The sequence below is a fragment of the Oryzias latipes genome, chromosome 8, assembly GCF_053564925.1.
Source record: "Oryzias latipes strain Hd-rR chromosome 8, Olatipes_Hd-rR_3.1".
NCBI lineage: Eukaryota > Metazoa > Chordata > Actinopteri > Beloniformes > Adrianichthyidae > Oryzias > Oryzias latipes.
In genome coordinates this window covers 24,088,511-24,099,823 of record NC_136244.1, presented here as the reverse complement: position 1 = coordinate 24,099,823, position 11,313 = coordinate 24,088,511, and the positions used below count along the sequence as shown (strand labels likewise).

The window sequence follows — 11,313 nt, the reverse complement described above, 5'->3', positions numbered from 1 at the left end:
GATTCGCTATCTTGTTATTTTTTTACCAAAAGCTAAGATTTTAAATTCATTTTCAAATTGTAACGTACTGCATTCATGATATTGTCATGTTTTCTTATCAAGGCCGTTAAGCCAAAACACAGATGAGACATCGTCACCATGCATTTAAGTTGTACTGCTGCCAGTAAATTGTGTAAAGATTTAAATTTAACACCAGTTTTAGCCATAAAACAGACTGTTTTAGGGTTTTTTGTAGCTAAAATTAGGATCTAAAGTGACACCTATGTTCTTATTTGTTAATACACATCTCTTGACAGCTACAGATGGGTATGTTATGGCTGTAGAAAAACATAGATGCTGTTTCTTCATCATTTATTGTCGAATAGGAATCATTTATCCTTGAAACTGACCATCAAGTTACCTCTTATTTATCTTTTTCTAAAGTGTTTTATTATTTTGTATTGCGCATTATTTCCCTTTTTTTTTTTTGCCAAAGCTGGAATAAGTTTTAATGAGCCTGTCTGCAATTCTTGGTGATAGGACAATCAGTAATTCTTAAAGTTTTAGCTCTTTCCATACATGGTGGCTTCAATACCGAGAATAAAAAAAGGCTGACGGTTTTCCTCTTTCGATGCAAACAAACTCAGCAGAATCAGCACATCTGATCAATACCAGCATTTGATTTTATTTTCAAAAGCATGTAAAAAACAAAAGGAAGAACAAGAATTATGCACAAAATGATTGTGGGTTTTTTATCTCCAAAGGGGGGCGCTCAAATTTCACTACATTCAGTTGTAGAAGTAGGTAACAAAAAAAAGGATCGACTGCAAACACAGTCCAAGCATCTTTCTGCAGTAAGGCCACCTTCATCCACAGGTCACTTTCATTGTTTCACCTTTATAATGTACATACATTTCTATCGCCTCAGGGTCAAGACGCGCTGAAAATCTAAGATGAACAAAACAGGAATGATGCACAGATTCCATAAGAAAACAGAGGCGAAAATCATTTACCTGAGCCTTTTGGCACCAGAATAGAGTGTACCATTTCAGATCTTTTGTGCGGAGAAGATGAAATTCACAGATTATGCTTTTGTACCTTGGCAAACTGCGAACAGGAAATAACAAGACAGCATCCATAGATACATTTCTATTGGTTTTGAAGCATTATTGTAGGTTCCAGGGCAACATATAGAAATAAAGTGAAAGAAAAAAAAGTCATAATGTACAGAATCAGATTTCCAATGGGGAGAAAAAAACATGGCTGCTGGTTGAATTAAGTCATCTTCATAAAGATGTGTAACTTTAGAGGATTATTTTTAACAAGGCATGGACAGAGGACCTCCTAATAAAGACCTTGAAATGCACGTGGAACACGTCAAGGTCAACTACTCATCTCTAAGGCGTCTCTTTTAAAAAAGTATCTGCTCAAGTTAAGCTCTCTTTTCTATACAGCATGCTCAGATTCACAGTAAACTTTAAGTCACGACGAGTCCTTTGTGTTATTCAAGTGTCAGGTTGATTTAAACATGAAAAAAAAATTCAATGGCTTTAGTCGGACTGTGTTGAATGTTACATAACATTGGATTCTCTTAGGTTTAACAATTAAATAAAATTTTTTTTTAAAAAAATGTGCCGCAACTGCATTTAATACAAGACAATTCAATAAAGGCTATTTTGAAAATTTTCCTCCTTTAACAATAGTCGTTACTGTCACGCCTTCCCCAGTAGGGGGCACTGTGTTGCTGGGTTTCCCATGCAGCCTGCAGGCACACATCAAGTAACCAAAGGGTTATCAAACTCTCCATCCACCTACTTTTAGAATCAGTGCAAGGAAAAATAGGTCCAGTTGCTAAGCTGCATGTAGTTCAGTAAACATGGGAAATAAACAGGAAAATGTTCTTTAAACATGTGGATTCTGTCACGGGGTAAAACACGTTAATGTCCTAATAAAGTACCAAAGTGTATGAATACAGCTAAAAGGGAGAAACCATCACAATACACCAAGAGCCTGCATGCATGAAGAACAAAAGGAGCACAATTGGGAGGCTCCATTCTGGGTAAATACTTAAACATTTGCCCTAATCTGTTAAAGACCCACTCCGTTGTGGCATTTTTCTGATGATGGAGGACACATATAATGAATATTAAGCTTAAAGCTGCATTTCTGAGTTTTTCTTTATTCACATTGGGCTCCATTCTGATGCATCCACTTGCAGACAAATAGATCAATGTACGTCTTTGTTTTCCTTCAATGATGCACGCCATTTTTGTTGCACCAGTAATCTTGGGGTGTGAGAGGCTGTAAGCTAGTGGGCGAGCATGTGAACAGAGAGCTCTCAGCTACTGAATTCCTGCCGCTCTGCAGAAACTGTCTCAGAAAACAGGTTTGTTGATTTTGTTTTAAAAAAAACCCTGCATGTTCATAATTAAAAGACCACTGGGAACACTTTAAAAATAGCTCAAAGGATGATCGGAGTGGGTCCTTTTAATAAAGATTTTTTGGATTCAGGGGCTTTTGTGCACCTTTGAGTCATTTTCCAACATCCTGCCTATATATAATAAACGTTTGTGCACCACAAGTACAGTACGGGGGGGGCTGTTCACCAACCACAAACTACAACGCTATGTTGACACTATACACACGCTGACAATTACATCAACATTTGTACATTAAAAAGCACAGGGAGGAACAAGCTCTCAAAACTGTTTGCTGTTCATCCATGGAACCGAACCGTCCACGACACGAAAGACCATCAGAAGACACGGCTTTTGGGACCCGGTCCACATGCAGGGGGTAGGGGCTAATGCCGTCTTAAAGTGGGAATCAGGGGCTGAGATTTATAGAGATAAATATTGAAACCAAAACATGAGGTGAGCTGTTGCCGGTGTGCACAATTCTTACAGGGTACCCTGTTTGCTCCTGAAATTAACTTTGACTGGCAGAGCTGTCTAACAGGCTTTCCTACTGCAGAGGATGATCTTTTATTTATAACTTTAAACTTCATTCTTGTGTAAAGGTTGACCTGAGTGCATGCTCTAAATGCAGGAAATTTATACGAGCATACGACTATCTTATAAAAAAAAAGAAAACATGAAGCAAATTATGGAGAAAAGTCAAACAGAAACCATTTAAGAGGAGTTTTGTTACTTTGCATACCAGAGAAGGCTTTTTGGTCACAATCAACCAATATTAAAGTGGAAATTGGAAAATAAAACAGAAAAAGGCAATAAAAGAATTGTGTGATGGCGTTCAAAAAGAGTGCATTTCTGTAGTCACTGTTAAAAGGAAAACTAGAGAAGTTAAGCAGAAAATAAAAGGCAGATCTGGGGCGGCATACAGGCAGACGGGATCATGGTGTCTTTGTTATATTATCTGTCTCCTTGGAGGCCCACAGCTCTTTGTGTTGCTTGCGTCCAAAGCCCTCGTCATAGTTTCCTTTGCTTTTGAAAAGCTGCTGGAAGTGGGGTTTGCAGTAAAACTCTCCTTGAAGGGCTGCAAAGGTGCCAAGGCTATCAAAGGGGGAAAGAGAAAGAAATACTGTTAAGTACAAGCATGGAGGACGAGATATTCAAACAAAAACACACAGTGTACACACCTGAGTTTGGCGTTGCAGTGTTTGCAGCAGAAACAAGACAGATGGAAGACCTGGTCGTTGGCCACCAATCTCTCCATTGGATAGACCGTCTTCTCACATGATGTGCACACTTCCTTCTGGGTCTTAAAACTAAAAGACTGCGTCCAGAAGCACACAGACACACAGCGTTACATCACAGCAAAGTGAGAGCTCGCAAAAAGAAAAAGAAAAAAAATTGTTGCAGTAAAGTTTGATCTTCTAACGCTACGTTCACACCGTACGCGAGTTTCACATCAGAGGCATCAATGTACAGACGCGATCAGAGATCCTGTAGCCCACTTTGAGGGTCAGGCGTGGCGCGGTGGTCTGGCAGCAGCACCATTCGGACGTTGCGATGCATCCAGAGTTCAAATATCTAAAACTGCGGTGAAGAATATGCGTCACGTCAACCCATCAGGGATTCAGCGGGTAAAGTCCAAAACCAGCATAGAGCTCGTTGTTCTACTCATGGACTTCATGATTCTATTCTTATTTTTTCCTTGGAAGCACCAAGTCAATGCTTCCATGTAGGAATGAGGCTGAAAACTTTGTAGCTCCTCCCACACGCGTCAAGCTTATGAACACATTTTTAGACAAGAATCAAGCAGCAAATTTTCATGCTCTATGAAAGACTGGCAGCGGACGCAAACTTTAGGCGCAAGCCGAGCACAGCAAAAGAGATCACTGAGTGACCAAAGTGGAGTGAAGCACGAGAAACACACGGGGGTTGACCCGTACGCTGCTGCCGGTTCTCGGGTTGTCCGGGCCCATAGAGGGTCATAAACAGGAGCAGCTGCATCTTAATGGGAGCACAGGTGTGCCTTCCAGTTCCCCTCAGGCCCGACTTAAGAGACATCGTAAAGATTGCCTTGAGTGTGGTAAAAGGGGAATCGGGAAGTATTTGAAAAACTAAATGCAAGTTGGAGACCATTATGAGCTAGTGGTGATGCCGTCGTACGGTGTCCTTACGCCGCACTAGCTTTTATCAAAGTGTGAGTACTGGCTCCTTACTGACGTTGTGCAAATGCTAAACACACAGCGTGTCTACGTCATACGCAAGTGTCTGTAGGACGGCCACACAAACTACGCTCTGATAGTCTCATTTCCTAGGAGTCCACACTCATCACTTGAACAGCACTAATTGCCTCCTTGTGCTGTGCGCAGGGTTTGAAAAATTAATAATGTGTACAACACGCCTGCGTCTCACCTACTCCACCTCAACCACTTACGCCTTGTTTAAGTCTTTGTGATGACCTGTTGCTCGCCGCATGCCGGTAGAATACAAGCAAACGATTTCCCTCTACAGGTTTACGGAGGTTTATGATGCACTCGTAAGGGCAGTTATGACCTTGGCCTAAAAACTGGAAACAATAAATCTGTTATGGAAATGGAAAGACAAACTATACCTTGGACCGCTGGACAGGCTTTTCCTCAGTGGCGTTTCTGGTCTCCTGGAAAAGAAAAAACCTTTATGGAATAAAGATGTAAAACGTGTACCACCTTTAGAACCCGCTTTTAGTCCGAACCTGCATTTTTAGGAGCACTGGTGTTTGCTTACATATGTGTCCTATCAAATTCCAAGCAACTGAAGAGGTTCAGAAATGGCGTGGCGTCCTCTCTTTACCGATGCGTCCGTTTGTACTGTCATTCTGATCCATTTCTCGCCCCCCAGTTTCCATTCTTTCCATCTGTCTTTTAGCACCCCAGGGAGAGGATCAGGTGCCTTCTGTTTGTTCTGCATCCAACCGCCATCAGCACAGCACAACAGTCCAGAACCGGTCTGAAGTAAAGAACAATATGTGCTCTTTGCAAACGTTGGGAGCTTCCTCGCCGAGTTCTGGGGCCGGTTTATGAAAATATTTTGTAATAAACTCTATGATTATGTAAATTCGTCGATTTTCTGCGGTTACCACTATGACTGATGCTTTGAATTGCAAACTGAAGATGAGGATGAAGGCTTTTCTGAAGTGATTCCTTCAGCGTAAAAAGACTTTATGTGAAGCTGACTGGCAAGTGAAAAACTCGCATCGAACTGGGAAATAAGGCAGGGGAAAAGTCCAGCGCTGACTCTGCTGAAAGCTTGTTATGTAAAGCAGTTTGGCTGAATCTGGAGACGGTGGATTAGTAACGCGGGAGAATAACCTATGCCCATGTTGCACAAGGAAACAAAGATTTGATCAGGAAAAGGGCCATTTTATTAGGGTCCAGGAAAAGAACAAAGTAAACAGAACAGCTGTTATTTTGCAGGCAAGCTCTTCCAACTCCAATCGATAATTTATTGACGCTCAAGTAGGAAAAGTAACGGGCAAAGAAACAGAAAAGACTGTTCAGCAAAGAGATTACAATATTTAAACGCTTCTTTTCAAAGACTGTGGGAACAAAGTTAAGCAAATATGTCAGTCTAAATGTGACGCATCTAGTTGGAAAAGATTGTTTATTGTCCAGACAAAAGGCTTATTAATGCAGTGCATGTCTGTTTAGGCCACTTTAACGCACTTCCTGCTCACTGATGCAAACCATTGCTCTAAAACCTTCCAGAATTGTAAAATTCAATGTAAATTATGTTTATTGATTGTCTGAGTCCATCATTCTTTTTTTTTTTTTTTAACTGACTTCATCTCCGCTGGACGGGAAGGAACATTACTGCGGTTAAACTCATGTTTGGAAATGATAAGTGAATCCACAGCCATGTTTTGCCGTTTCCTTTAGATCCAGTCCCACCAGCGAGCCGGCTGCCTTTGCAGCATTTTTTCCCCTGGAGAACAGCTCATTTGTTGTTGCTAGATACAAAGATCACTCTTTTCTGTTTGTCTAACAGGCTGCATGCTAAACCACTTCCTCTTGATGCAGGAAAGCAAAAAATAAAAAAGCCCAAAAATGAAGCGTTTAATCACCCCAATTTTATTTAACACAACTGACAGTGGATCTGACTGAAAACTTCTCACAATACTTCGTTAGTAAATTATTTAAATGGAAGACCTGCAAAATATTTCAGTGTATGACATTAATCGTGGCGTGTTGCATACAAATAAAGATGCAACAAGTTTGACAATGTTTTCTTCAAAAAGAGGTAAAAGGCACGTTTAGTCGCAATGATGGAGGTAAACGTGTTTGATCAATTTGATTGGCTGGTGCCATCTGCTCTTTTTGCCTTATATGTACACGAGTTTCAGCTTCCACCAAGCAGCTCAAATGTGGCAGGAAGTAGTTGTGATATCTTCTTTCCTCAGCTGTAATTCAAGCACTAGTTTTCTTTATTTCAATTGAACTGCCCGCTAAAAATGATTATGGGATGTTTAACTGTCAGTAAAACCAATATTGGTGTGGTATATGTGCGATTTCAAACTGCCGGTTCCACAGAGCAAGGTGTTCCTGCTCAGAGTTTGTGGCGTGATGAACCAACGCTGCTGCACCTGAAACCGTTTTGAACTGTGGAGCAACAGCGTGTAAGAGGCTGGATTGTGGTCATCTTAGCAAACAAAGAACACTTTCAGCTTTCAAATCGTCTTGCAGCAAAGCTTCAACGCTAAGCTCACAGTATCGGCGACTCATACTGAGCCCTCACTGCAGATTTAATCACACCTGCACATGTCAACCAGTGAGGGGTTGTGTTTGCTTTCCAGATAACAACACGTTACCATTTTCTTTCTATTTGTCCAGACAAACCATTAGACAAACTCTGGATTACTAACATGTTTGAGAGCTTCAATAAGCTAGAATTTGTTTGATCAATGATAAAGTATTGTTGTAGCTGGTGACATTAAAAAACCCAATTTGTGTACAAATCCATCCAATTTGGAATCTTTTAACCGCAGAAAACGATGTTTTTAAAAATATTTCCAGCATTATTTTCCCAAAAATTATTCATAAAAATGGAGAAAAAGCGCAAAGATTCCTTCAAAAAAAAAAAAGATCACAAAAAACCGAGTCAAAAGTATATGTCTGTAGGTTCTGGTAAGCATTGTTCTTTGTTGAAGCTGCACAGACACCAGAACAGCTCCACTTTGTCTTCCCGGTTTATTAGATCCTTCTCCTGCTCCACAAACATTTTTCCATCAGCTTTTGGATGGACTGTAAAAGTCAAGTCAACAGCTTCAACCAAGAAGAGTAATATTTACATTTTCAAGACCTTTAAAGGGAAGACAGACCCTGTGCTGACATGTGTCGAGTAATTTTTCCAAAATAGGGTCTTTATTTGATATTTTTAGAAAAAGGATCATTGTTTTGGTGTTCGGAGAAACACAAACAAGAAGAACTGCACTCTTTCAACTCCAACACCACTAAGATACTTCTTGATTAGCTGTCAATCAGTTAAAATGTTAAGCAAACAGTATTTCTTTTTTTTTTTTTTTTTACATGTAGACCTAAGTTATGACCCTAACTGATAAGTCGCTACTTCTGAACAAATAAAAACACTTCCTGGGAATTTAAAAACACCCGAGATGAATATTTCACCTTTAAAAAGTCACGAAGAAATTCCACATTTTTCTGAAATCATAAACCAAGTGTGAGTTTAGGTATCTGAGCAGCTGGAGAACTGGTTTCAGTGGTACGGATGGGAATGCAGCGTAATCACATCAGCAGGCAGTTCTGCCACTTCTCTTCCCTTTTTTACCTTCCATGTCTCAGTAGAAACCTTACCGAGCGCTTCTCTGTTGCATGTCTGCACGACTGTGCTGTCAGCAGACAGAAACCTGTTTCAACTTCCTGTCAAACATTCAGACAAACCTTCACCAAGTTGTGTTACAGCAGGATAAACAAGGTTTGAAATAACCTGCTGATCACCGTTTCCTTAGATCTAAAAATAAATAAAAATCGATTTTTAAAAGCACTAAGATAAAGATTTTTTTATATATTTCTAAAAATGCAGTGATTAAGAACAAAACAATCTCTACAAGTTCAATCCATCATCTGTGCTTTCTTGTGTTTTATTTTACTTTTAAAACGTGAAACATTACACTTGTTTCCACACATCTTCTATTAGATGGAGAAGATGATGCAGGTTTTTTTTTTAACTTGTTCATTGTGGTGAACATCGTGCTTAGCTTTCAAAAATGTCATGGCACAAAGCCTTTGCAAAAAATGTACTTCCTCATTAAAGAAAATGGTTTGAAAGTCCAAAATAAAAGCCTTTTTGATCCTCTTATCATTTTGAGACCGTTTTAGGGGAGAGATGCTTCGGAGAAGCAGATACAGGTTACCAGTCTGTGCTGACATGCAGAACTATTTGGATTTTATATGTTATCTCCACAAAATGTAGGAGAAGAAAGCCAGCGGGGGCTTGTTGTGTAAGAATGTGCTGCAAGCTTGTGTCGACTCGACACGAGGAACTGCTGCAACATCTCAGACGGTTGGAGGGAAACAGCTCAAATATGATCAAGAAAATTGGCCTCCAGGAGTGAAATTTGGTCTTCAACAAGTCTCATGTGGTCCCAGAAAACACAACTAAACAAAACAAAGGTGAACATGCAAATATCGGCTGGGCTCGTAGAGTAACATTTCCATCACAAGCCTCGCTGATGTCCAGGACAAGAAAAGATCTCATCGCTAAATGATTAGGTTGATTGGTTCTTTTATTTTAGTTTTTAGGAAATTTTAAGTGTTTTTGATCATTTGCCACATTTAACACTTTTGTCCTGCAGCTGTGAAAAGTTTCTTGTACTGGTTAAGGTGCCCAACATTTTAAATTCGCTTTAAGTTTTCTAAATTTCCCTCAAAAAGTACATATTTTTGATAAAAGTGAATAACAGAGGTAGCATCCGTCAGGCCGAAAGCCTTCATGCTGAAACTTTAGTTATCGTTATGCCCTGGGGGGCATTTTTTTCCCCCAGTACAGAGAACCGTTTCCTCAAAGCACTAATTTGACTTGCAAAACATAATAAATAAATATAAATAAATAAATAGAAATACATAGAAGTGTGCCTAAAAAAAAATTTAAAAAAATAAAAAAAAAGACAGTAAACCCATAAAAAGTATTTGTTCTATTCAGGCAAAAAAATATATATTCTTTTGGATTTTAAATAGCCAAACTCTAAAGAAAAAAAAATTATAAACTGCACAACCTGTTTGACGGTAACACTGAACATAAACCCATCATTTACTTCTGAAGAAGGTATGCAGAAACCTAATGCAGGCCAAGAATGAGCCCAAACTGAGCGGGATAATAACACTTTGGAGCCAATAGGAGGGGTTTAATCTGTGCCTTCAACTCTCTCAGGGGGACAGATAGTGATAGAGAGACAGGAAATGAAAACATGTTAAGCTCTGTAACCATATGGCCACAAATGACCACCACTGCGGTCCTTCACACAGATAAAAAGTGGTTTCACAAAGCAAACATCTACATCTTCATCAGCTTCTGTTTGGATCTAAAGCCAAAAATCTATTTGTTTATTCATTTAATCATCAACTGAAGTGGAACTTTTACAGCAAATGACCCTAATATCCAACTCAACCACAAAACAGGAGAGATTTTCAGAATAAAAGCTAAATTATTTCATCATAGCTGTAATATTGGACTGTGTTTGAAACATCCTGCAGTTATTTTATTGATTTATTTCAATTTTGTTGTGATCAAACTTGCAATGAAATGATGAATACTTAAATGTTTACCATGATTCATTCTAAAAACACAAGATTAAAAATGGATATTAATTAAATTGTCAAGGAAAACCCTTAATGTTCTGGCTACTAGTAAATAAATTATGTAAATTAGCTAGAATCAGTAACGGAACACCTGTTTTATTTCATAGTGATATGAAATAAAAACAAAACTTGTATAGAATACAACTAAACATATGCAAATTAAAGAAAAAAAGATGGAAAGATTAGATAACGAGCACGATTAAAACTTAAATGTGTTTGATGTATTAATTAGCCATCAAGCTAGCAAAAAACAGAGACTGTTAGCATTTTGCTGAGCACGGCGGCGGGCGTTTAAATACCAGGGGAAAAAATCTGAATTTTTTTTCTTCACTTTTTGCACATATGTTCACGTTGTACTCTATAGAAACAACACCTGAACGTTTACTAGGTACAGAGACACCATCACCTCATCGCACACAACAAAACGGGCAGATGAGAGACTGCAGAGAGAGAGAGGAGAGAGACTGCAGTCGAGTCGGGCACGGTGAGAAGCAGAAGACGAGAAAAAGCACCACTCACCATCTGTGCGCTATAACGGGCCGAGAAATCACTAATTGGCGTCAAACTAGTGCAGAAATGTACCCTCGCTGTATGAGAGGCGCAGCGGTGAGAGCTGAGCTCAGTGCCGGGCGAGTTTGTAGAGCAGCTTCGCTCCCCGTCTCGGTTTTTCAACAGAACAGTCGTTTTTCCTCCGGCAGGATGTCGCGCGCCATTGGTTCTCATCTGTTCTGGGTGCGTTCAGGGTCTATCGGAAAAACCCCATCCATAACCGAATAAGGGGCTTTTACACGATTTAATTTTTTATTTATTTTTTTACATTTTGGCCTCAAAATGTATTGGCTGTATTTTGGATCTATTCATGTTACATTGACTAATTATTTGAGATGGCTACATTTAAAAAAATATGTTTTTAAACACATTTATTTTTTTACTACCTTCACAAGAAAATGCAAACAAATTACATGCATAACACTGGAGGGAATACTTGAGCTAGGCATACACAAACAGCTCAAATTTAAATTTGCAGCCAATAACAAAACTAAATTTAGAGCTTTATCTAGTTTTATCCGACT

The 11,313-nt window shown here is 39.2% G+C and overlaps 1 protein-coding gene across 2 annotated transcripts; it reads right to left on the bottom strand.

The window, feature by feature from the left end:
* Positions 1-639: 639 nt before the first annotated feature.
* Positions 640-10,984, bottom strand: limd2 (LIM domain containing 2). 2 transcript variants are annotated; one of them, XM_004071187.5, is made up of 4 exons: positions 10,760-10,984; positions 5,002-5,046; positions 3,578-3,714; positions 640-3,491 (listed from the first exon to the last, which is right to left on the bottom strand). In XM_004071187.5, exons 1-4 carry the CDS (start codon positions 10,961-10,963, stop codon positions 3,332-3,334), a joined length of 546 nt encoding a protein of 181 aa, XP_004071235.2. In that variant the 5' UTR covers positions 10,964-10,984; the 3' UTR covers positions 640-3,331. The 2 variants fall into 2 exon arrangements, with proteins under 2 accessions (XP_004071235.2, XP_078807124.1); XM_078950998.1 differs by lacking the exon at positions 10,760-10,984 and adding an exon at positions 5,122-5,212.
* Positions 10,985-11,313: the final 329 nt, after the last annotated feature.

Bases quoted from the DNA above. Each gene is read 5' to 3' on its own strand.
- limd2 (XM_004071187.5), bottom strand. From the start codon at position 10,963: ATGAGAACCAATGGCGCGCGACATCCTGCCGGAGGAAAAACGACTGTT. The intron at 3,715-5,001 runs GTATAGTTTGTC...TTCTGGACGCAG, and splicing joins AGCCTGTCCAGCGGTCCAAG to TCTTTTAGTTTTAAGACCCA. The intron at 3,492-3,577 runs GTGTGTACACTG...CCCCTTTGATAG, and splicing joins CACTGCAACGCCAAACTCAG to CCTTGGCACCTTTGCAGCCC.